The sequence below is a fragment of the Sphaerodactylus townsendi genome, linkage group LG05, assembly GCF_021028975.2.
Source record: "Sphaerodactylus townsendi isolate TG3544 linkage group LG05, MPM_Stown_v2.3, whole genome shotgun sequence".
In the NCBI taxonomy this organism is placed as follows: Eukaryota; Metazoa; Chordata; class Lepidosauria; order Squamata; family Sphaerodactylidae; genus Sphaerodactylus; species Sphaerodactylus townsendi.
Window position 1 is genome coordinate 12435323 of NC_059429.1, and position 25760 is coordinate 12461082.

The 25760-nt window shown below is 51.2% G+C and overlaps 1 protein-coding gene across 3 annotated transcripts; it reads left to right on the top strand.

Moving 5' to 3' along the window:
• Positions 1-516: 516 nt before the first annotated feature.
• KLHL26 (kelch like family member 26) lies at positions 517-23907 on the top strand. 3 transcript variants are annotated; one of them, XM_048498928.1, is made up of 3 exons: positions 517-639; positions 17725-17907; positions 22202-23907. In XM_048498928.1, exons 1-3 carry the CDS (start codon positions 575-577, stop codon positions 23781-23783), a joined length of 1830 nt encoding a protein of 609 aa, XP_048354885.1. In that variant the 5' UTR covers positions 517-574; the 3' UTR covers positions 23784-23907. The 3 variants fall into 3 exon arrangements, with proteins under 3 accessions (XP_048354885.1, XP_048354886.1, XP_048354887.1); XM_048498929.1 differs by lacking the exon at positions 17725-17907 and having other exon boundaries at positions 560-639; XM_048498930.1 differs by lacking the exons at positions 517-639; positions 17725-17907 and adding an exon at positions 19507-19561.
• The last annotated feature ends 1853 nt before the right edge of the window (positions 23908-25760 follow it).

Below are 25760 nucleotides of genomic sequence, written 5' to 3' on the forward strand. Positions count from 1 at the left end.
CCCCCAGTTTTTTGGTATGGGGAGAGAATTCCCCTATGTCCCCATAGCCTCTTCTTGGGGGGCTGGTGGTGTGTGTGTGTGTGGGGGGGAGATCTGTACATACGTACCCCCAGTTTTTTTGGTATGGGGAGAGAATTCCCCTATGTCCCCATAGCCTCTTCTTGGGGGCTGGTGGTGTGTGGAGGGGGAGATCTGTACATACGTACCCCCAGTTTTTTGGTGTGGGGGAGAGAATTCCCCTATGTCCCCATAGCCTCTTCTTGGGGGCTGGTGGAGTGTGTGTGTGTGGGGGGAAGATCTGTACAGACATACCCCCATTCAGCCCCACACTGTTCTGTATTATAAGGGGGGGGGGGGTGATGAGGCGCCCCCAAAGAGTCCTCCCAATGAATGGGGGGGGCGGAACCAGAGGAGACCCCCCCCTCCCCAAATTCCCTGTTGGGGGACAAAGGCCCTCCCCTTCTGAGGCTGGGGGGGGGGGGGCAGCCGGCCTGGTATCTCTCTCTCCTCCGCCCGGCCGCGACTTTCTCCTCCTCCCGCCCGGCCTGTGCGAGGCCCGCCGAGGGGAAGGAAGATGGCGGAGTCCGGCGGGGCCTTCGCCTCTGAGCGGCCGCCGACGCCGAGCAGCAGCCCCGGCAGGTGAGGCGGGAAGGCCCCACCCCCGACCCACACACCTGCAGCCCCGACCTGGGAGGGAGGGGGGGGGCCCGCGGCGGCTTCCCTGCCCCCCTCCGCCCGAAGGGATGAATGAAGGCGCGCCCCGGCTCTCCCTCTCTCCTCCCCCAGATCGCTGCTCTGCCCCCGAGCCCACCTGCCCCACTTTCCCCCCAGCATTTGCCCCCTTGCTGGCCTGTGCTGCTGCCCCATGCCAGTCTCCCATATTGTCCCCCCCCCCCGTTCTGGTAACCCCACTCCTTTATGATGTGCCCCCCTCCCCTGCAGGCTGCAATACTGACCCTCCTCCTCCCCCCGATATCCACCCTACACCCTCCTGTCTGCCCTTTGGGGGAATGCCCCCCCCCCCAATAGCTGCCCCACTTCTAAGCTTCCTGCCTAACCCCTTTCTCTCTGGGGTGACCCTTCTTGTCTCCCCTTCCCCACGTTGTAATCTTAACCCCCATCATCTGCTCTGACCCCCCCCCTTCACGAGTTCTCTCTTTTGCTCCTCTCCCCCCACCCCATAATTTAACCCCCTGTGCTGATCTCCACCTGCCCCCCCCCCCATACTTAATCCCCAGGGGTCTGCAACCTGCGGCTCTCCAGATGTTCATGGACTACAAATCTGTAGTCTTTTAGCCTAATGGTTCAACTAGTATGATAATAGTGGTTAAGAGTGTGTCAAACTAGATCTGGGAAACCCAGGTCTGAATCCCTGGTGACCTTGGGCTAGGTGCGCAATCTCAGCTAGCCTACCTCACAGGCTTGTTGTGATGATCACAGGGAGAAGAGGAGAATAATGTAACGGGTCCCTTTAGGGAGAGTTTAAATGAAATAAATAAATATAATAAACAGGGATTTGTAGTCCATGAACATCTGGAGAGCGGCAGGTTGCAGACCCCTGCCCTGAACTATTCGAGCCCCTGGGCTTGGAGGAGGCATATCTTGATCTCCACAGAAAACGATAAGACTGTTAAGGAGTTGAGTTTAAGGAAGGAGTGTGTGGGGGGGGGGCGGTTTCCCCCCCTATATGTTTCCTATCTGGTGTTCCTACAGCCCCCCTCCCCAAATTTTGGGCTCTTATTTGCTCTGCTTGGCTTTCTCAGCTGAAGGTTTTACATGTGTCAAATTCTGCCATCCGCTGTGAGACAAGAGGAGAAGGGGGCATTAATGTGTTTGAATGTTTTAAACTGTGTTAATAACGTAATACTTTGTTTTAATAATGTATTTTAAAGGGGCATTGTGTATTGTCCACCTCTGTTCTTTCCCTCGGGGTCTCCAAAGTCTTCGGTTCTAATTTTCTTTGCCGTTCTAATTTCCTTTACATTCGAACGCTCCGATCGTGGGCATGTTTACTCAGAGGTAACTCCCACTGATTTCTGTGGGCCTTACTCCCAGGTAAGTGTTGTTCAGGGACATCCCTTGCTCAAACTTTGCGGAGGTCAAATTGCTATCCCCCTCTTGGCTGGGGGGTTTCCATTGCTTATTTGCCCCTCTTTTAGCCTAATGGTTCAACTAGTATGATAATAGTGGTTAAGAGTGTGTCAAACTAGATCTGGGAAACCCAGGTCTGAATCCCTGGTGACCTTGGGCTAGGTGCGCAATCTCAGCTAGCCTACCTCACAGGCTTGTTGTGATGATCACAGGGAGAAGAGGAGAATAATGTAACGGGTCCCTTTAGGGAGAGTTTAAATGAAATAAATAAATATAATAAACAGGGTTTCCACAGCCCAGAAACCACACAGCACCCAATATAATAAACAGTTCATAATAGTTCATAATAGAATCGGATTATGGTCATTCCCAGATTAGTATTCTTTAGTTTCCTTCCCCACCTAAAAAGCAAAAGCCGCTCCAAGCGTAAGACCCCGGCTTCACTGAATCTCTTGAGGCCCCCATTCAAAACTTCTAAAAGTAGAATCTCAGCGGGGAGCACTGTCTCTCTGCTCGATAAAAGGATATGTGTCCTTTCTTCATCGCCAAATTTAGGAAGAAAAGAGGTATCTGGGGTGAGGAGAAGTCTTGGTAGGAGCAGAAGAGGAGCGGTCAGAAGCTGAGCTGGGCTGGGGTCACAGAGGTACGACCCAGTATTTTGAACTGAGAGATCAGTCTTCCGAACAGCCGCTTCCTTGGTCACCTTTGGCAAACGAAACAGCTTCCGGAAGTGTTCTTCAACTGGAACGGAATCGGCTCCGCATGTTGGCTCCTTCTTTTTTTAGCTTGGCCCCATGCCACTAATAGCGAGGCTGTTTCTCAGACAGGTCAACTGCTGCGATGTTGAGGTGTTGTGTGGTTTCCGGGCTGTGTGGCCGTGTTCTAGTAGCGTTTTCTCCTGACGTTTCGCCTGCATCTGTGGCTTCAATGTTCTTTGCAAGGTGTCCGGGATTGCGCCTGGGTGATTTAAGTGCATTCCTAACTCCATGTAAAGATTGCAAAATACTGATGGTGATTGCATCTAGTTGATTGAGATGCATTTCTGCCTCAGTGTAATCACTATTTAATATATGTAACCAGCCTGCTATATGTTACTATGCTGTACTGGGATCCTTTTCTTGATCTTGTCTTTATGGCTTCACATGCTTTGTAGATAGCCAGGCTTACCCCTGACATCTCCTGCTCCCATGGAAAACGGGATGTTTCCGTTGCTGGTGGGGGTAGGGGGCCAGGTGGCTTTATCTCTATCTGTCGCCGTCCTTGGGACACCTCAGCTCTGCAGTAACTCTTTCTCACATTCTTTGGGAAAATGGGAGGGGGGATTGTTTCTGGATAAAGGGGGTAGCAGAAGCCATGTTTGTCGGAACTGGCTTCTTCAAGCTGGGTACTTCGTTGCCTTCCAATAAACGCTACTGATCAACGATACAGAGTCCATTTCTTGATTCAAGGTCCGAGACCGAACAAAAAGGCTGGGGTGGCAAAGGGGACAGGATCAAATTAAGATTGGTCAGTAAAGTCCTGCTCTGCGACAGTCTCTGTTGTGAATGCTAGATTTTCTTTCTAGAGCATTTCCCCCTTGTTTTTCTAACTTTCTTTTGGTTTATGTTTCCGGTCCTTTTCTGGAATGCCCCCCCCCCCCCCTCCGCTGCCGCCGCCGCTGCTGCTGCTGCTCTTTGGCACTAAATTCAGCAAGGTGTTCCTTCTCTCCCCTCTCCCCCCCAGCAAGGGAGGTGAAAACTTTTCTATCCTGCTCCCTGAGAGCAGTAGTGGTTAAGAGCAGGTGCATTCTAATCTGGAGGAACCGGGTTTGATTCCCAGCTCTGCCGCCTGAGCTGTGGAGGCTTATCTGGGGAATTCAGATTAGCCTGTGCACTCCCACACACACCAGCTGGGTGACCTTGGGCTAGTCACAGTTCTTCGGAGCTCTCTCAGCCCCATCTACCTCACAGGGTGTTTGTTGTGAGGGGGGAAGGGAAAGGAATTTGTAAGCCCCTTTGAGTCTCCTGTAAGGAGATAGGGGGGATTCAACCTTCTTCTTCCAAATCAGACAATTCAACCTTCTTCTTCCAAATCAACCTTCTTCTTCCAAATTCAACCTTCTTCTTCCAAATCAGACAATTCCAAAGGGATTTAGACCCATTCACGGAGGAAGAGGCCTACCAATGGGTGACCTTGGGCTAGTCACAGTTCTTCGGAGCTCTCTCACCCCCCACCCACCTCACAGGGTGTTTGTTATGATGGGGGATGGGGAAGGAGATTGTAAGCCCCTTTGAGTCTCTTGCAGGAGAGAAAGGGGGGTATAAATCCAAACTCCTCCTCCTCCTCTTCTTCTTCTTCTTCTTCTTCGTCTTCTTCTTCTTCTCCTCCTCCTCCTTCTTCTCCTTCTCCTCCTCCTCCTCTTCTTCTTCTTCTCCTCCTCCTCCTCCTTCCCCTCCTCCTCCTCTTCTTCTTCTTCGTCTTCTTCGTCATCTTCTCCTCCTCCTTCTCCTTTCCCTCCTCCTTCCCCTCCTCATCCTCCTCTTCTTCTTCTTCTTCGTCTTCTTCGTCATCTTCTCCTCCTCCTTCTCCTTTCCCTCCTCCTCCTCCTCCTCTTCTCCTCCTCCTCCTCCTTCTCCTCCTCCTCTTCTTCTTAGTCTTCTCCTCCTCCTCCTCCTCCTCTTCTTCTTCTTTTTCTTCTTCTCCTCCTTCTCCTCCTTCTCCTCCCCTCTGCCCATTCCTTCTCTATTTCCTTGGTGCCCGCCCCTCAGTTCCCATTCCATAACCTCCGCCCCCTTGCCCTGGCTCATCACCCCTTTTCAACCCTTGGTATAATTCTGGCACAGCAACTTCTTTCAAATAATTTGTCATCTCTCTTGCACGTCTGGCCAGGGTTCGTGCTTCTGATTCTCAAAGCAGGATTATCCATTCGCTGCCTCCCGTCTCTCTAGAACGGGCTAGAAGATCCTCATGGAAACCTCTTCTCTGTTTTGGCAGGAGTTCTCTTGTCTGTTGGGAGACAAATATTTCTTTCTGTTGGTGAAGCCAGCTCTTGGTTGCTGCTTTGGGAAAGAAGCCACGTACTAAAGTGTGTGATAATTGGTTTCTAGCCAGTGAGTTCTGAGAGCAAAGGAAAGCATTTGCGCACAAACACAAACACTGTTCCTTCTCCTCCTCCCCAAAAAACTTGGAAAATTGAACCGGCAGATTACTTAGTCTTCATTGTTGCCTTTTCTATCTCAGGATCTTGGTCTGAGATATATAGATTATACAGTACACACATATACATCCCTTACATTTTTACCCTATCCTCCCACCAAATGAGCACTGATGGCTAACAAAACCTCCATCTTCAGAGGCATTGTACCTGTGACTATCAGTGGGTGGGAGGCAGCAGCAGGGGAGATTTTGGCTTCCGATGTCCTGCATGTGGGCCTTCTAGTGCCTTGGGTTGGCCATAGTACATAAGAACATAAGAAAGAGCCTGCTGGATCAGACCAGAGTCCATCTAGTCCAGCACTCTGCTACTCGCGGTGGCCCACCAGGTGCCTTTAGGAGCTCACGTGCAGGAGGTGAAAGCAATGGCCTGCTGCTGCTGCTGCTGCTCCCGAGCACTTGGTCTGCTAAGGTCTTTGCAATCTCAGATCAAGGAGGATCAAGATTGGTAGCCACAGATCGACTTCTCCTCCATAAATCTGTCCAGGCGTTTTGTAAAGCTATGCAGGTTAGTGGCCATCACCACCGCCTGTGGCAGCATATTCCAAACACCAATCACACATTGCGTGAAGACATGTTTCCTTTCATTAGTCCTAATTCCTCCCCCCCCCCCAGCATTTTCAATGTATGCCCCCTGGTTTTTAGTATTGTGAGAAAGAGAGAAAAATTTATCTGTGTTAACATTTTCTACCCCATGCATAATTTTATAGACTTCAGTCATATCCCCCTTCAGACGTCTCCTCTCCAAACGAAAGAGTCCCAAACGCTGCAGCCTCTCCTCATAAGGAAGGTGCTCCAATCCCTCAATCCCTCTGTAGGAAGCAGGGTTCCGATTTAGATCATTCAGCGAACTGGAAGAAGATGGGAGATTTGAACCCCAGTCTCCTTTGTCCGAGTTTGGCACCGTAATCGCCGCCCCAGACTCATTGGCAGTGTTTGACTTGAGACAAATGCTCTCGCAATGCACGAAATCGAAGCTGGGTTAGGTGAGAAGGTGGGGTTGGCTGCTCAGAAGCGAGAATTACTTTCGGTCCACCAGCCAGGAAGACTTTCAAAACTTGAGGAAACCCCCCTCTCCTCTTGTTTTCAATCTTTACCATTAAGCTTCAGCAAGCTGACTAGGGTTTTTTGAGGGCGGGGTAAGGTGCCCTGGCATGCGAATCTGTGCAGAGTCAGTATACTGAGGGTCTTGTGGCGGGGTGGGAAATAAAGACAAGATTCCTTTCTATACTGCTTCGGAGCGGTTGGGCTGTTTTCCACCCAGCGGCTGTCTTCTCTGGGTTAACTGTCAGCGAATCATTTTATATAACCATTAGAACATAGGTGTCAAACTTGCGGCCCTCCAGATGTTATGGACTACAGTTCTCATCATCCCCTGCCAGCATCATACTGGCAGGGGATGATGGGAACTGTAGTCCATAACATCTGGAGGGCCACGAGTTTGACACCTGTGCATTAGAAGAACCCTGTGGGATTAGACCAAAAGGAGAGCATCTTGTTTTCCACAATGACGGCATCGTGGACAAAGTGTTGGACTAGGATCTTGGAAGCTCTGGGTTCAAATTACCACTCTTACCATGGCAGTTCAATGGGGGAACTTGGGCCCATCACAGACTCAGCCTGTCCTATCTCACAGGGTTTTTGCTATGGTGAGAAGAAGGAGAAGAAGAAGAAGAAGAAGAAGAAGAAGAAGAAGAAGAAGAAGAAGAAGAAGAAGAAGAAGAAGAAGAAGAAGAAGAGGAGGAGGAGGAGGAGGAGGAGAAGGAGTTTGGATTTACACTCCCCTTCTCTCCTGTAAGGCAACTCAAAGGGACTTACAATCTCCTATCCCTCCCCCCCCCAAACAACAAAAACCCTGTGAGGTGGGTGGGGCTGAGAGAGCTCCGAAGAACTGTGACTAGCCCAAGGTCACCCAGCTGACATGTGTTGGAGGGCATAAGCTAATCCAGTTCACCAGACAAGCCTCCACAACTCAAGTGGCAGAGCGGGGAATCAAACCCGGTTCTCCAGATTAGAGTGCACCTGTTCTTAACCACTACACCACGCTGGCTTTCAGGAAGCATACTCTAAGTGAACACAGAAAAATACATGTTCAGCAACTATTCGGATGGCCTTGAAAGACCCGCAAGCTGGAATTCAGAGGCCATAGTATCCCCTTGTTTTTCCCTAGTGCCTGATATTCAGAGACACAGTGCTTGTGAAGATGGAGGCTTCATTCAGCCATCTTTCAGGAGCCATTGGTAGGCCTCTTCCTCCGTGAATGGGTCTAAATCCCTTTGGAATTGTCTGATTTGGAAGAAGAAGGTTGAATTTGGAAGAAGAAGGTTGATTTGGAAGAAGAAGGTTGAATTGTCTGATTTGGAAGAAGAAGGTTGAATCCCCCCTTTCTCCTTACAGGAGACTCAAAGGGGCTTACAAATTCCTTTCCCTTCCCCCCTCACAACAAACACCCTGTGAGGTAGATGGGGCTGAGAGAGCTCCGAAGAACTGGGACTAGCCCAAGGTCACCCAGCTGGTGTGTGTGGGAGTGCACAGGCTAATCTGAATTCCCCAGATAAGCCTCCACAGCTCAGGCGGCAGAGCAGGGAACCAAACCACCCCCTTTTCGGTCCCAGGTATCTGGCCTTTTATATCATCTCTGGGCAGGGGGTGGGTGAGGGAGCTGGCAGCCCAATCCAGCAAAAAGACTTCTGAATGCCAGCTTCCAGATCACTAAACACAGCGGAGCTATGCCATCTCTGAAGAAGTTCTGTGTAGTCGCTTGCTTGGTACGTTTAAAACACGTCCGTAACCGCTGAGAGTGGAGTGGCCAACAAAGCAGACCGCGCAAGACTGGCCGATCCATCTCCGGACTGAAAATCCACCCAGATCCTTGCCTGGTTTTAGCATCTATGGAGTGTCTTCCCCGCGCCCGCCCCCCCCCCCCGCCCCCCCAGAGGCCTCAAGGTCTCGCTTTTTGCATGGGCGTACAATGGCGGAGTGTAAAGATTTGTGATGTTACAGTAACCATGGTTACCTTGGATTTATCTGATGGAACCTGGATTTATCTTGTTGTTGTTGTTGTTGTAGGTTAGATTTGTGTTTTTTTAAAGTATTTGATTACAACGCGGCATTATACCTCCGGTGCGGACATTAGCTGAACAGCGTTACGAGCAAAACGTTGCCTTGCGGGGAACACTTAACGCTCCTTTCTTCATTTTGCTGGTCGGTGTGCAAAGATGCTAACTTGAGATTCCTGTTGGCTGTTTTTAAGTTCGCTTGCCGGTTCTGCCAGTGGTAGATCCGGCCAAAAAACACGCGGAGCCGGTCTGGCTTGCTTTTCCAAAGGCTCATGTGAATCCGGTGCTGAGGAAAGGTGATGGAGAGGGATATTGCAAAGGCCCGAGGGGAGAGCGATCTGTGCCTGCTTGCACGTAGCCATTTACTTGGTGGTGGTGGGGACTAGTGGGAATCTTTTAGCGGAGTACCTTTACAGAAGGACCCTGTAGCAGCAGTGGCCTCGTGGTTAAGAGCAAACGCATTCTAATCTGGAGGAACCAGGTTTGATTCCCTGCTCTGCCGCCTGAGCTGTGGAGGCTTATCTGGGGAATTCAGATTAGCCTGTGCGCTCCAACACACGCCAGCTGGGTGACCTTGGACTAGTCACAGTTCTTCGGAGCTCTCTCAGCCCCAGCTACCTCACAGGGTGTTTGTTGTGAGGGGGGGAAGGGCAAGGAGATTGTAAGCCCCTTTGAGTCTCATACAGGAGAGAAAGGGGGGATATAAATCCAAACTCTTCGTCGTCTTCTTTTTCTTTTGGCAGGGTGCTGATGATGTCAGCGGCCTAGTGGCATTTGTGGGCTGAATCAAGGGACTGCTAATTAACTCCAACTTGTGTGCTCCTTAGAACCTTCCACCAGGTACCAACTGGGGAGGATCTAGTGGGAGAATCATTGGTTTTTGGTATGTGCCCCAGTGCTGAACGGGATCCGGTACAGTGGTTAAGGAAGAAGAAGAAGAAGAAGAAGAGTTTGGATTTATATCCCTCCTTTCTCTCCTGTAGGAGACTCAAAGGGGCTTACAATCTCCTTGCCCTTCCCCCCTCACAACAAACACCCTGTGAGGTAGGTGGGGCTGAGAGAGCTCCGAGAAGCTGTGACTAGCCCAAGGTCACCCAGCTGGCGTGTGTGGGAGTGCACAGGCTAATCTGAATTCCCCAGATAAGCCTCCACAGCTCAGGCGGCAGAGCTGGGAATCAAACCCGGTTCCTCCAGATTAGATACACGAGCTCTTAACCTCCTGCGCCACTGCTGCTCCCACCGGGGGGGGGGGAGCCACGGGGGGGAGGGAGAAGTCCAAATCTGGCCCCAGCCATATGCTCACTAGAGATTGAAAGAAGGCTCAGCTGTTTGTACAATGGAGGGGGGGAGGAAATAATGCCACTAGCCTACCTCACAGGGTTGTACAAGAGGAGACATGCAAACGGCTTTGAATGCTTAAAAACCAAGTGCCTGCTCTCGCAAATAAACCTCTCCATGAACAACCCCGCTTCCCCTCTTGTGGTGCATATTATTATAAATGTCAGGCATGGCTGTGGAAAAGAACAGAGGGGGTGAGCTACCTGGGGCCTGATCCCCAAGCCCCAACCCTAGCAGCTAACCTCACACCCACGCTGTCACAATGGCTACTACGACCCAGGCCAAGTGGCTTTCCTTTGCGCTTCTCAGCATCCCGGCCTCGATTGTCTTCGCCTCATGGCCCCCGATGTACCTCTCCGACACACCAGGTATTATTCTCCTAGGGTTGCTTGGCAACTTAGCGGCGGCTTTTCCCCTGTACGTTCTCCTTTTAAGTGGCTCAGGATAAAGACAGTTTAAAAGGCTTAAGGAGCTAAATGGCAAAGCGGCACAAAACGTCCCGCATCTCCGGACGACGAGCCGGGGTCTCTCTTGACTCCGAGAACACAACACAAAACGCAGCCGGGGAACTTCCGTTTGGCCGAGGCTCTGCTTCTGCCTCCCTCTTCCCCGAGCACGGACCGGGGAAATTTCTCTCGAAGAGTTTTGTCCATGGCAACCATTTCTAACATGCCAGCTGGCCTTGAGGCTTTTTGTATGGCAAAGCTGTACCTGGATAGAACCAGGATGATGTGGTGGTTAAGAGCTGGCGGACTCTAATCTGGAGAACCGGGTTTGATTCCCCACGTCTCCACACAAGCTGCAGACTCTTCTCGGGTGAATCGGATTTGTTTTCCCACTCCTACGTTCCTGCTGGGTAACCTTGGGCTAGCCACAGTTTGTTCGGGAACTCTCTCAGTTCCACCTAGGGCAATGGTGGTGAACCTTTGGCACTCCAGATGTTATGGACTACAATTCCCATCAGCCCCTGCCAGCATGGCCAATTGACCATAGTGGCAGGGGCTGATGGGAATTGTAGTCCATAATATCTGGAGTGCCAAAGGTTCGCCACCACGGACCTAGGGTGGAAGGGAAGGTGATTGTAAGCTACTTTGAGTCTCATTACAGGAGAGAAAGGCAGAATATAAATCCAAATTATCCTCCTCCTCCTCCTCCTCCTCCTCCTCTTCTTCTTCTTCTTCTTCTTCTTCTTCTAATACCACCTGAACACGTTAGGCGTGTGGCTTGGGGGATGGGTGGGTGATGGCTCTGGTTCTTATTATTATTTTGTATTTATATCCTACTTTTATCCCTGATTATGGACCCAAAGTTGCTTTTTGCATCATCCCCCCCCCCCCCCACACACACACATTCTTTGGACCATTACACATGGGATGCTTATCTCGGGGCAGTTCACTGCTCAGTGGGCTTGTAGTGGGGTCTCCTTGTGTTTCTCTGTTTATATGCAAGGAGGCGTTCACACCTTGTTGGTGCAGATTGCCTGTTGAGTTCTCCCGTGTCTGCTCTTCTTGGTTCTCTTAACTCCGCCCATCAACTCACTGTTAAAGGCATAAATCTCATCACATCCTGTAGTTTGAAGATTGCTGGCTTTGTAAAAACCTTTAAATTTCTGTTACACCAATATTGCTGTTAATACAGTTATATCGATATTGTAGCCCCTTTCCAAATACAACCTCCACATCTGCTTCCTGCCACCCCTGTAGTGCATGGGGGAGGGGGATTCACACCGTCCCTGGAAAATGGGGGGCTGAGTGCACGGGAACATTGGAAGCATGGTGGGACCAAGCACACCCTATTATTATAACTAGACATTGATATATTGATATGAGAATTTAGAGGACGATGTGTTTTGGCTAAGACTGTGTGGTTGAGCTTCTTTTCTTCAACCTCCACGTGCTGGCTACCGAAGAATACCGGCAGGATGAGTCAGAAGGATCCAGCAACGTGGACGAGGGGGCCAGGTGAAAGGCAGTGTGAGGGAGTGGGAAGGGTGAAACTAGGTAGGCTGACCGTGGACGGAGGGAAGATGTCTGGGGCAAAGCTGCGCTCTCTGGCAAGTCTGTCCCGCTCTGGTGGCAAAGCGAATTAAAGCTGCACCAGAAACGGTCTCACGTGCCACGGAGAGAGTGCAAAGTGAAGGCGGGGCTCGAGGGAACATGTCCGTACAAGCAATCTTGCCACGATGGACATTCGCCCCTGTGGTGTGGCAGAGACCTTGTGCATAATCAGCCTCGGTCCTCACAACAACCAGCAGCTTCTGAGGATCAGTTAGGTTGAGGGATTGTGACTGGCCCGAGGTCACCGGGCAGACTTCCATGGTCAAGAGGCAGATTCTGGACCCAGGTGTTGCAGGTCTTGTTCTGAGACTCTAACCCAGGGGTGTCCAACTCTAGCACTTCAGCAGGGGGCTAATGGGAATTGAAGTCCATGAACATCTGAAGTGCCTGAGTTGGACACTCCTGCTCTAACCACTGTGCAACATTGTTCTGACGATCAAGTAATTGTAGAATAGGAGGTGTCCCGGGATGCAGCTTGTAAGAACATAAGAAGACCCCTGGATCATATCAGTGGTCCGTCTAGTCCAGGGGGATTGTAGTCCGTGAACATCTGGAGAGCCACAGATTGCAGACCCCTGATTTAGTATTTTTTTCATGCCGTGGGCAACTTGTTACTGCAAGGGTCCAGCAATGGGGTGCAGAGGCCTAATGTTGCCTCCGGCACTGGGACTCAGAGGTGTACTCCTGGCATGTGGAAAGGGACAAGTAGTTTGTAATTGCGGTCCAAAAAACAAAATGTATGAATATATCATCGAAGGCTTTCATGGCCAGATTCAACTGGTGTGTTGTGGGTTTTCCAGGCTGTGTGGCTGTAGCTGGCAGTTCTTGTGTCACTTCTCTCTGTGATACACCTCTGAAGATGCCGGCCACAGATGCAGGCGAAACATTAGGAAAAAGATCAACCAGGCCACAGCCACGCAGCCCAGAAAACCCACCACAACCAAAATGTATGAAATTAGAGGTTCGCTTAAGAAGACTCATCATACTGGTTGAGATCAGGCCAGTGGTGGGATCCAAAAATTTTAGTAACAGGTTCCCATGGTGGTGGGATTCAAACTGTAGTGTAGCGCCAATGGGGCTGGGTGGGGCACGACGGGGGCGTGACTGGGCATTCTGGGGGCGGGGCATTCCTGGGCGGGGCTGTGGCAAGGACGCAGCCACTGCGCTGGTCCTTTGGCAGGAAACGAATGCACGCAGGCGCAGGCTGCCACGCACGCCGGCGCACCTCCTGCTAGACTGCTTCAAGTTCTGCGCGCTACTGCTGAGAGGAGGGGCGTAACTAAGGCAAAAATCACGTGGCAAAATCACCCATTAGTAACCCCCTCTCGGCACACACCAATAATTAGTAACTGTCATGGAAGATGCTATCGCTACAGTAAAGGGAAGTCACACATGACTGTGAAAAGCATCTTTGCCTTTTGATCTCCTGGAGGGAGGACAGGAAACTATGCAGAGGTGCTAGGATGAAACTTCAAAGGTTTTGGAAACCTCATGGCGAGCGGGAAAAGTTTTCTTGGAGAGTGAGGGAACAAAGCCTAGGTGACTCTATCATGGGCTAAGCTAAGAGAAGCACCTCTTGACTGGAGGTCCCAAGAGATCCACAAGAAGCATTCAGCTGGTCAATTTCTCTAAACGCATTTATGTTTTATTTCTTTGTTTTGAACTTTTACAATAAATCTTTGAGAAATCAGCTGGCCTGGAGTTATTAGGAGGGAAAAGGACCCAGGACCGAGGTGAGATAAGGGTGGCTCTCCCAAGCTTAATCTCAGCCTCAGTCGTCATAGTAATCTACTCTCAGGAACCTGTGAGAACCTGCTGGATCCCACCTCTGGATCAGGCTATTACCGGAAGCCGATCAGCCCAGTAGTTCACAACATATTTCAGTTATTTTTGTTAGTATAATTTGGTTCAGAGCCCTAGACTAATAGGGCTGATTAATATTGATATTGAAACGGTGAAAAATATGGGTATTTTGTGTTGAAGTTGATTCTTGAATGTTAACCGACGCTTTGGTGTGATGTATAATGACACATACATCCATGGCTTAGGAGGATTGCTTCTGGATGAAATTGGGAAACGATAAGAATTCAGATTGATTGAAATTCAGCATTTTTACCTTGTTAGCCGAGCTGTGCAAGGTGGTTTGTCGTTTCACCGTACGAAAGGCCAGACCTGGCGATGGGAGAACTGAGTAAGGGAAGACCTGAGCAGGATGGTTTGGCAGCACACATGCCCCCCCCCCCCCCAATAATCCGGATTCCACGCACTAGTGGAGAGTTGGAACAGGATGTAGGGCAGTGATGGTGAACCTATGGCACAGGTGCCGGAGGTGGCACTCAGAGCCCGCTCTGTGGGCAAGCATAAACAGAGTCACTCCCACCACCCCCACATACATCTAGGCTGGCCTGGGCCGCTGGGCTCGATTATTAGCATTAAACCTAAGACCTAGTTTTGGGGAAGCAGTGTAGGTAACCCTGTTAAGTGCTGTTAAACCCCACAGATTCTCATGCGAAGAACTAAAGCGCGATCATTTACCTGGGAGTAAATTCGGTTCTGGCAATGGGGCTTGCTTCTGAGTCAACCCTCCTACGGTCGTGATTCACCCGTTGAAAGAGTTGCACGGTTGCTTCAAAGCAAAGTCACCAGCAACCACCAAGCTTACTCCCGAGTAACGCACGCCTCGGAGCCAACCGTTTTTTTTCTGAACTAAGGCCTCAGTATTCAGGTTAAATTGCCATGTTGGCACTTTGCGATAAATAAGTGGGTTTTGGGTTGCAATTTGGGCACTCGGTCTCGAAAAGGTTAGCTATCACTGATGTAGGGAGAGAAAGATCAGCCAGCCCGAAGCAGCAAGACGCTTGTTAGTAACAAATAGAGAATCCAGGTTTTGGGTTCAAATCCTGAACTGGCCAAGAATGTTCCACAACTGTTGCATGTACTGCGGGTAGAATCACAACTCCATTGCCCTGCTTTCCCCCTGCTGTGGGCGCATGGTGCAGGCAAATTTTCACCAGAGTTCAAGGCCTTGTTTTGCGCCTGCCCCCCCTCTTTTCTCTCTTCCCCTTGTCCCGCTGCAACCATGCAAAGCGCACAGCATCACAAAACTCAGAAGTGTTCCTGTGTTGCGATGCGACTCCCCCACCCAATGATAGGCTTGTGTTTGAGTTCGTGTTCCCCCGCGGTCCAGCAAGGCACCTTTGGACTGCATAATTCCATTATGCCCCTCCTTATTGATTCTGTTGCTCCCCAGTTTTTTTGTTTAATTTTTTTTATTGTATAGACTGAATCTGCAATACATTTAATTATAACTTTAATTATAACCTGGTGGGCCACTGCGAGTAGCAGAGTGCTGGACTAGATGGACTCTGGTCTGATCCAGCAGGCTAGTTCTTATGTTCTTATGTTCTAACTGTTTACACTTTTTCAAACCATACATTCCCCCCCCTTTTCCCCCTCCCCCATAATTATATCTTCTCGGTTTCTCGACCAAACAGCTGTAAGTTCGTTCTTTCTTGCCTCTTCTCCCATATTTCTTGATTGACTCCGGCTTCTCTCATCCAGTCCACAAACACTGTCCATATCTTCGTAATTTCTCTCAGTTTATCTTGCCACAATTTATTCCTTGACATTATTTCGAAAATGTCTAGTTGTACCTGTTCCCAAAAATATTCTAACCATTTCTGGATTGTCCATTTTTTCTTATCTTTCCAACCCAACTCTATTACTGCATGTACCGCTATTATCATTATTTTATACATTTGTCCGTATCTTTTGTTCACTCTTCCTTCATCAATTACTCCCATGAACAACAAATCATTGTTTAAATCTATTTTAACCTTCGCCAATTTCTCTATATACCACAGTACCATTTCCTGCTCCCCAGTTTTGAAGTACAGAATAGTAAAAAGCTGTTCCTTCCCCTTTCAACAGTGGCCGGCCCAGACCAGTCAGTAAATTCTGCATAAGAGAATCGATAACAGCAACAAAAAGTGTGTGCCGAGGTGGGTTGCGTTCATTTGTCCTTCTGCACGTTGTGGGAGTTTTATATAAACCGCTTCTCTCTTTTCTTCATGAAATGTTCCTTCTCTTCGATGTCCTTGAGATCTCATTCAGCTTCATCCTAACCAAAGAACAGACCTGGGTGACGCAGAAGGGAGCAGATCTGTTTTTTCCCCTGTGGTCCACAAGGCTGGGGGCAGGCTTAATTTCCATCCAAAAGTGGTGCTGAGTGGCCCCATTCAAACACATGGTTTTGCATTTGTTCCTGTGTATGTAATTGAAAGCACGGCACATTTTGGGGGGTGGGGAGAAGACTCTGTTGTTGGCAGAGCACAGTCCCTCCATCCCATTTGTAGTGGTGGCCTGACTCCGGTAGCCCAGACTAGCCCAATCTTGTCAGATCTCGGAAGCTGATCTGTGTTGGCCCTGGTTAGCACTTGGTTGGGAGACCACCAGTGGTGGGATCCAAATATTTTAGTAACAGGTTCCCCTGGTGGTGGGATTCAAACTGTGGCGTAGCGCCAATGGGGCTGGGCGGGGCATGACGGGGGTGTGGCCGGGCCTTCCAGGGGCGGGGCATTCCTGGCCGGGGCTGTGGCAAGGACGCAGCCGCTGTGCCGGTCCTTGGGCAGGAAACGAATGCACGCAGGCGCAGGCTGCCACGCATGCCAGTGCACCTCCTGCTTCAAGTTCTGCGTGCTACTGCTGAGAGGAGGGGCGTAACTAAGGCAAAAATCACGTGGCAAAATCACCCATTAGTAACCCCCTCTCGGCACACACCAATAATTAGTAACCTACTCTCAGGAACCTGTGAGAACCTGCTGGATCCCACCTCTGGTGCTGAGTGGCCCCATTCAAACACATGGTTTTGCATTTGTTCCTGTGTATGTAATTGAAAGCACGGCACATTTTGGGGGTGGGGGTGGGGAGAAGACTCTGTTGTTGGCAGAGCACAGTCCCTCCATCCCATTTATAGTGGTGTCCTGACCCCGATTGCCCAGGCTAGCCCAATCTTGTCAGATCTTGGAAGCTAAGCAGAGTTGGCCCTGGTTAGCACTTGGATGAGAGACCACCAAGGAAGTCCAGGGTTGCTACACAGAGGCAGGCAATGGCTAACACACACCCCCGCCCCCTAACCCCTTCCCCTTGTTTTCTGTTTTGTTTTAACTATGTGGCCCATTTTAGTGGGGGCCTTTTGGGTTCCCCGGCAGGGTTTGGTTTTAGTTCTCGGATGCTGGCTGTATTGTTGTTTACTGGTTTTAGTAATGAGACAGAGCTTATATTATATTTGTATTGGTTTTAACTTTTGCCCTGTCTGTATATGCTCATTTTGTACACCGCCTCAGCCCTTTATTTAAATAAATAAATAAAAATATAAAATATAAAACACCTCTGCTTGTCTCTGCGCTGACCTCAGTAGCGCAGGCTAGTTCAGTCTTGTCAGATCTCGGAAGCTAAGTAGGGTCATTCCTGGTTAGCATTTGGATGCACGTTAGGTCTTGCACCTTCAAGGAATAAACGGACTCTAGATTGGTTGTGGTGGGTTTTCCGGACTGCGTGGCCATGGCCTGGTCAATCTTGTTCCTGACGTTTCACCGGCATCTGCGGCCGGCATCTTCAGACACAGTGTGTGACAGACTTCCTCTGAAGATGCCAGCCACATCTGGCCGGGAAAGCCTTCGACAATACATTGGACTCTAGATTCTCGATCAGAAGTGTTAATTGAAAGGCAACGAAGCACCCAGCTTGCGAAAGATTTGGCTTAGCTGGCCTCCTTTATCCCCGAAAGGTCCCCTCTCCCGTTTTCCCGAAGGATGTGTGAAAAGGGACCACTCAGGAAGTCCAGAGTTCCTGCTCAGAGGCAGGCAAACCACCTCTGAATATCTCTTGCCTTGAATACCACTGGTTAGCTGTGACCTGACGGCAAAACCAAAAGCCAGGTGGCAGACAGGGTCCCTCCAACCCCCCCTCTCCCTTTCTCATTCCAGCATGGCAGACAAGAGCAGCACCTTAAAGTGTACTTTCTCCGCTCCTGGCCACAGCGCCACCCTCCTGCACGGCCTGGCCTCGCTCCGCGCCCAGGCACAGCTGCTCGACGTCATGCTGACCATCAATGACGAAGTCTTCCAGGTGCACAAGGTGGTTTTGGCTGCCTGCAGCGACTACTTCAGGTGAGGCTCCCAGCTGTTGGGGCGGCTATCGTGGCGAATGTGTTTATTTTTCACTAAAATATTCACACCCTGCCTTTCCTCTTGGCTCAAATCTGCTTGGGCAGACCTGGCCTCCGTCACTTTTGTTCAGCCACCCTTTAAAACAGGGGTGTCTGGCTGTGGCGCCCCCTGTGTTCGTAGACTACCATTCCCACCCGCCCAATTGGCCATGCTGGCAGGGGCTGATGGGAATCGTAGTCCGTGAACATCTGGGGCGCCACAGCTGGATAGCCCTGCTTTAAAACCATCTCAGCCAGTGTTCGCCATTGCATCTTGGGGCAGTGTGCACTGCAAGCCGAGTACCCCATTTTGTGAAGTGGTCCTCTCCGTTTGTCTCCCTTGAATCTCCCGCCAACCAGTTTCGTGGGGCTGCACGGAGTTTTCCAGTATTTCCAAAGAGGGAGAACTGAAGTCGGCCCGCGAGGGTCGCAAGGAAGAGGCGAGACAGCAGCGATATCATCCAGTGGAGAGAGCCAGCGGCAGGAAGCGTGATCCGTGGATCTGGCAACTCTGCCGTGGTCTAGTCCCGGGCACCTTTTATTAGGGTTTCATAGGGGCGGATCGGGAGGCGGGAGAATACTGTACAGTATGTGACTCATGGGGTTGCCTACGTGCGGGAGGAAACATTCCTGTCTGGGCCTAATCCATACCGGGGGCTTGGGGGACAGGTGAGCGTGTGCACCCAGAAGGGCACAGATGGCACAGGCATTCCTGCGTTCTTTCTGAGGCTCTGCTGGGTTCGCGGGGCTCATCCCTACAGAGAACAGTCTCTCCACTTTTGCTACGGCATGCATAAAGAACAAATTGATTTTTTTTCAGAGCTGTAAAGCCCCTCGTTAGGGTCAGCGTTCCAATCCTGCTATCATTCTGCTAGTCCTTAGGTGTCAAACTCGCAGCCCTGCAGATGTGATGGACTACAGTTCCCATCATCCCCTGCCAGCACGATGCTGGTCGGGGATGATGGGAACTGTAGTCCATCCCATCTGGAGGGCCGCGAGCTTGACACCTGTGCGCTAGTCCTTTTCTATGCTTTTCCTAGCTGTTCGGCTGTCTTTGAGATAACCAGAACTGTGCTGCTCAGGTGGAAGTTGAGAAGTGTGGGTGGGTTTGTGGGTGTTTGTGTGGGTGGGTGGGTGGATTGGCAGGAAGATGGCAGTTTCAGCGAGGCCGCTTGTCAATGGAGCAGCATGACTGTCTGGCCTCTTCTGCTTGCGTTTTCCATTTCCCGTTTAGAAAACAGCTTGCATCATTCTCCTTTCCCTTCACCTTATCCTCACAACGACCCTGTGCGGTAGGTTAGGCTGAGAGAGTATGACTGGCCCAAGATAGCCCAGTGATTGCGGTGGGTTTTCTGGGCTGCGTGGCCGTGGTCTGGCAGATCTTGTTGCTAACGTTCCGCCTGCATCTGTGGCTGGCATCTTCAGTGTGTAACAGTGTGTAACACCGGACGCAGTGTGTAACAGACTTCCCTCTGCGATACAGCTCTGAAGATGCCAGCCACAGATGCAGGCGAAACGTTAGGAACAAGATTCACCAGACCACGGCCACGCAGCCCGGAAAACCCACCAGAACCAGTTGAATCTGGCCATGAAAGCCTTCGACAATACATCACCCGGTGAGCTTACACGGCACAAGTGGGAATTCAAACCTGGGCCTTCCAGGTACTGGTCCAACCCTCCTAACCATTACACCACGCTGGTTATGTTTGTTTGTTGTTGTTACTCAGTACTTAAGTCAGTGTACGTCGTGTTTAGAACTCAGGCCCAGGGCTGGGAAACCCGTTGAGTGACCTGGGAACCAGTCACTGTCTTGACCCATAGGTGTCAAACTCAAGCCCTCCAGGTGTTCATGGACTACAATTCCCATCAGCGCATGCCAGCAGGGCAATTGACCATGCTAGCAGGGGCTGCTGGGAATTGTAGGCCATGAACATCTGGAGGGCCTAAGTTTGACACCTATGGTCTAACCCTTTTCAGAAGGCGGCTGTGCGGATATGAAACGGAGGCAGAAGAGCTCAGGATCAGAAAAAAAAATGTTCTGCGCATCTTGCAAGACGTGTCAAGCCTGTGTCTCGTCCCTTCTGCCAGCCGATCCAGTTTCAGTCTGTGGCTGACACTCGGTGTGTTCTGGCAGTTGGGGCTGCTCGTGTCCGCTTGCCTGCACTCCTGCCAAATCAAGGAGCATTCGAGGCCAGGGAGGAACGGCTGCCCATTTAGGGCTTCTCTGAAATGCGGCCAATAGGTGGGTTCGAAGACCAGCTATTGTGAGCAGCCGAATAGAAAACGAGCCGAGAGCGGTGTTGAGGGGTCAGGACCATGGACAGAGCCAAGTGGTGCCCGTTGAAAAGTTGAGGAAGAGAACTGGTAGGTCGGAGTCTTGCTCCAGTGGCAGCCATAGGCCCATTGGGGTTTGTTTTTATTTTGAGTAGCTTAATAGCTGGAGGATCTTCCAGGGAAAGGGGTGGCCCCTCTCATTCAGAGGCATGCTTCAGACGTGGCATGTCCGTCTAACTTCTCCGTCCGTGCTCCACCATGATGCTTAGCTCATCCGGGCAGGGGTTCTGCGGGTGCTAACCTGCCAAGGGTCAAAATCAACAACTGCTTGTCCATGTGCCTTCTCCACTGACTCTTGGCAACTCAGGTAAGAAGAGCCCTGGGGTTCTAATGGACTCCACATTATGACTGGGAGAAGCAAGTTAATGTGGCTGCAGAAGATGGCTTTCTTCCAGCTCGGTCTAGTTAGAAAGATCCCGTCCTGCAGGAGCTTCACTGGTTGCCCATCAGTTATTGGGCTCAAGCTAAGAGATTAACTCTCACATACAAACCCTACATGACCTTGGACCCATGTATCTGCCTCTCCCCCTATGCTCCAACAGGATAACTTTTCTCGTTGGAGCAGGGTCTTCTGCAAGTGCCAACCTGCAAATGGGCAAAATCAGCAGCTTGCTTGCATTGGTGTCTTCTCTGTTGTGGCCCCCACCTAAGAACATAAGGAAGAGCCTGCAGGACCAGTGGAATCCATCTGGGTCAAACTCTCTGCTGCTACCGCCAGTAGCCCTGAGGTGCCTTTGGGAGCTCCCATGCAGGAGGTGAAAGCAATGGCCTGCTGCTGCTGCTGCTGCTCCTGAGCACCTGGTCTGCTAAGGCATTTGCAATCTCAGACCAAGGAGGATCAAGATTGGGAGCCATAGATCGACTTCTCCTCCACCACTCTGTCCAAGCCCCTTTTAAAGCTATCCAGGTTAGTGGCCATCACCACCTGCTGTGGCAGCATATCCCAAACACCAATCACGCGTTGCATGAAAAAATGTTTCCTTTTATTAGTCCTAATTCTTCCCCTCAGCATTTTCAGTGTATGCCCCCTGGTTCTAGTATTGTGAGAAAGAGAGAAAAATGTCTGTGTTAGCCTATGACAAACAATGCCATACAAATCACAGAGTATCACACATGCTCAAAAGTTAAGGGAGAAGGAAGGAACATCACAGTTCCAAGCCTCACCACATTCTCCAAAAGAACTTTCTTACTGTAGCTTTTCATTTTGCCGCCACACATTTTCAGATTCCGCACGGCAACAGGGTTTTCCATTTGCTTGAGTTTACGTTGAACTCGGACAACTGCAGCCACAACAGAGGGATTTCAATTCTTCCCTGGAGTTGGCAGAAACCTCATGGAACGGCGCATGTCAGGAGGTCAGGAAGGCTCCCGCTGTCCTGGCTTTTGGTGAATAATGCAAAACTGACTTTTCCCAGATGGCTTTTCTATACAGGCAAAAGATTGACTAAGTTACTTGCATAAATGATGAAGGGCAGGAGTCCATACTGCTGGGAACTTTGCATTGTTTAATGTGTCCTGTTAACACTTCCCTTCAATTCTGTTTTTAGATTTCTGGCTGGATCTACAACCCAAATCCTATTTCTTTGTTTACCGAACGTCCCATTATTTTGATTGTATTGACTCTCCCCGTGTAACCCGTCCGGGGTCCAGGGAGAAAAGCAGGACCGCTGATAACGTAAAGACATAAAATAAATAAATAACTGGACCAAAAAGCACAGTTGATCTCGCACTCGTTTTGATCTGCCCTCGGCACTGAGGTCCTGGTTATTTGCAAGCATGTTGAAATTTGAAGCGTGCGTTAGAACAGGCCGTTGATCGGGCAGCGAGAGCTTGCTTAATCAGCTGGCGGCACAAAGCGTCCCTGCGAGAGACCCTGGGTGGGGAAACTGACTTATTTCCTCTTGTGCTCTTTGCACCCTCAGGGCGATGTTCACCGGCGGCATGCGAGAAGCCACCCAAGATGTCATCGAACTGAAAGGCGTCTCCGCCAAGGGCCTGAAACACATCATCGAATTTGCGTACAGCGCCGAAGTGACCCTCGACCTCGACTGCATCCAGGACGTGCTCGGGGCAGCCGTCTTCCTGCAGATGGTGCCCGTGGTGGAGCTTTGCGAGGAGTTCCTGAAGTCCGCCATGAGCGTCGAGACGTGCCTCAACATCGGGCAGATGGCCACCACGTTCAGCCTGGCCTCCTTGAAAGAGTCAGTCGACACGTTCACTTTCCGGCATTTCCTGCAGATTTCTGAGGAGGAGGACTTCCTTCACCTGCCTCTGGAGCGCCTCGTCTTCTTCCTCCAGAGTAACAAACTCAAGACTTGCAGCGAGATTGACCTCTTTCGGGCCGCCATCCGCTGGTTGCAGTATGACCAGTCCCGCCGCAACAGCGCCAGCCAGGTCCTCTGCCATATTCGCTTCCCGCTCATGAAATCGTCCGAGCTGGTGGACAACGTCCAGACCTTGGACATCATGGTGGAGGATGTTTTGTGTCGGCAGTACCTCTTGGAGGCCTTCAACTACCAGATCTTGCCTTTCCGGCAGCACGAGATGCAGTCGCCCCGAACCTCCATCCGCTCGGACGTCCTTTCCCTTATCACTTTTGGTGGCACTCCGTACACAGACAACGACCGGACTGTGAGCAGGAAAGTCTACTATTTGCCTGATAGCAGCACTCGCCAGTTCAAGGAGCTGACGGAAATGGAGGTGGGGAGCAGTCACACGTGTGTGGCGGTACTGGATAATTTTGTTTACGTGGTCGGGGGGCAGCACCTGCAGTACCGAAGCGGCGAGGGGGCGGTGGACTTCTGCTATCGCTACGACCCCCACTTGAATCAGTGGCTGCGTATCCAGGCCATGCAAGAGAGTAGGATCCAGTTCCAACTGAATGTTTTGTACGGCGTGGTCTATGCCACAGGTGGACGGAACCGATCCGGCAGTTTGGCGTCCGTAGAGAAGTATTGCCCCAAAAGTAACGAGTGGAGCTACGTTTGCTCCCTCAAGCGCCGGACGTGGGGTCATGCCGGGGCCACAGTGGGAGGCAAGTTGTATATATCGGGTGGGTACGGGATTTCAGTGGAAGACAAAAAAGCTTTGCATTGCTACGACCCCGCTGCCGATCAGTGGGAGTTCAAAACCCCGATGAACGAACCCCGCGTCCTGCACGCCATGGTGAGTGCCAACGGCAGGATATACGCCCTCGGCGGCCGCATGGACCACGTAGACCGTTGCTTCGATGTGTTGGCGGTGGAATATTATCTCCCTGAAACCAATCAATGGACAACAGTCAGCCCGATGCGGGCGGGGCAGTCAGAGGCCGGCTGTTGCCTCCTGGAGAAGAAGATCTACATTGTGGGGGGTTACAACTGGCACCTCAACAACGTCACAAGCATCGTCCAGGTGTACAACACTGAGACGGACGAGTGGGAACGGGACCTCCATTTCCCGGAATCTTTTGCCGGCATCGCTTGCGCGCCCGTGATCTTGCCACAGACCACGGCCCAGAGGTGACCCGGACCCCCTGAGACATTGCGTGCCGTAGAGATGCGGATGCTTCCCCTCGGTTGCTTTGCAAAATAAAGTCCCTCTGCGGCAGGCTGACGGACCTGACTGCCAGCTGCCTGTGGTCATTGCATTCCGGTGGTGTGTTCATTCCCCACTGAGATAGGGGAGCCTCCTAAGAAAGACTGACGTGGGGTAGCGGAAGGCTAGAGCTCCCCGTTGGTCCGCTGCCTCGGCCTCGTCTCTCGCAGGTGCTTAAAAAAGGGCTCCTTTTTGTAAATGGCGAATGGCTCAGGTGTACCTTAGAGCTTTGTTCCCTGTAAGTCCTGCCTGCTGTTGTCAAAACGAGAAGCTGTCAAAGAATGGGGCAGGGTGGAATTCGGAGGTGACAAGAGAGGATATGGGTGCATGATTTGGGGGGTGGTTGTTGTTTTTTTCCTGAAAAGCACAGTTACATGTGGAGTGGACTTCTGGAAGGAGGAGCATAAAGTCACTCTCTGATTTGATCGTCATCGGAGCCACAGAGAGTGGAAGTTCATTTCCAGGGCCTTTATGTTTGCCTGAGATTTCACAAAATAGCCATGCCGGATTCCAGCCCCTTGTTCCTTATGCGTCTCCCCCCTCCCCTCGAACTCCCAGCCCTCTTCCTTCATCCCCTTGTTTTTCCTCTCTGCTTCTTTTCTGCTTTTTCTAGCTGCTCTTTCAACACACTCCCTTCTGGCCCCAACTCCCTCCTTCCTTCCTTCCTTCCTTCCTTCCTTCCTTCCTTCCTTCCTTCCTTCCTTCCTTCCTTCCTTCCTTCCTTCCTTCCTTCCTTCCTTCCTTCCTTCCTTCCTTCCTTCCTTCCTATTTCTCTCTGTGTGTTTTAGCCCACCCCCACATCTCCCCAGGGCCATTTCACCAGCCAGAACCTCCCCACCAGCCTGATGCTGGCAGATGACATTAAACCAGCACTCTCGCCAGCCCTCGGCTCTCCCACCACAACTTTACTCTCACCCCACAGCCTTGGGCTGGTGCTCCCTTGTTAACCTGCCTTCGCTGGGCTGGCGGCTTCCGTTCCCCAGCTCCGTGGCTCACGTCCTTGCGGGGCTCCGTGCCGCGGCCAGAGGTTGCTGTCTGGCTGGCTTGCCCCCTTTCCTTCACGTCTTGGCGGGTCCGCATAACATTCCTCGCCTAGGCTTTGCCTCCCCGCCACTCCCAACCATCCCACAGGACCCAGAATCTGAGGCCTCCCCTTTTCAAACTGGAGGGCAAAGCCAGAGAGCTGCCCAAGTTGCACATGTGGGGCAGGTGGCTCCTCTCCCCCTTTTTCAGCAGCGCTTAGCTTCTGGCAGGGGCACGACGCCCCTTGCGCCGGGGGTAGCAGGCGTGCCAAGGGCACGTCCCAAATCTTGTCACCGCAGATGCATCCTTCTTTCCGAGAACCCTCTTCAGCCACCCAGAGTGTCCTGGGGCTTTGGGCACGCTAGGATTTTAGGTACAAGTCACCAAGGAGAGAATTCGTTGAAGCACAAACAGAAAAGCGTCCCAGCACCTCCTGCCAAGCCCCGAGCCCTAATCAGACCCCAGGAGAAGCAGGAATAAATTTCCCTCATTGCTTGGCGAGACTCACGTGGACAATCGGTTTTGGTACACCTGGAATATTGCCGGCAGGGGATGATGGGAAGTGTAGTCCATAACATCTGGAGGGCCGAGAGTTTGACACCTGTGGTCTAGGGGGTGGCTCCCAGACCCTGGAGAGCTACACCCCTTAATGTTATTAAGTGCTTGACTCTCTGGTTTGTTAGACCCTGCTTCCTGGATTCTCCCACTGGCCTGACCCATCTGTATTTGACCTCTGCTGCTTCTCAGCTTAGCCAGGGGTGGCCAACCCATGGCACTCCAGATATTCCACTCCAGATAGTCCATGAACATCTGCAGTGCCATAGGTTGGCCACCCCTGGCTTAGACTGTCTAGGCCACAGGTGTCAAACTCGCGGCCCTCCA

Bases quoted from the DNA above. Each gene is read 5' to 3' on its own strand.
- KLHL26 (XM_048498928.1), top strand. From the start codon at position 575: ATGGCGGAGTCCGGCGGGGCCTTCGCCTCTGAGCGGCCGCCGACGCCG. The intron at 640-17,724 runs GTGAGGCGGGAA...TTCTCATTCCAG, and splicing joins CCGAGCAGCAGCCCCGGCAG to CATGGCAGACAAGAGCAGCA. The intron at 17,908-22,201 runs GTGAGGCTCCCA...TTGCACCCTCAG, and splicing joins GCCTGCAGCGACTACTTCAG to GGCGATGTTCACCGGCGGCA.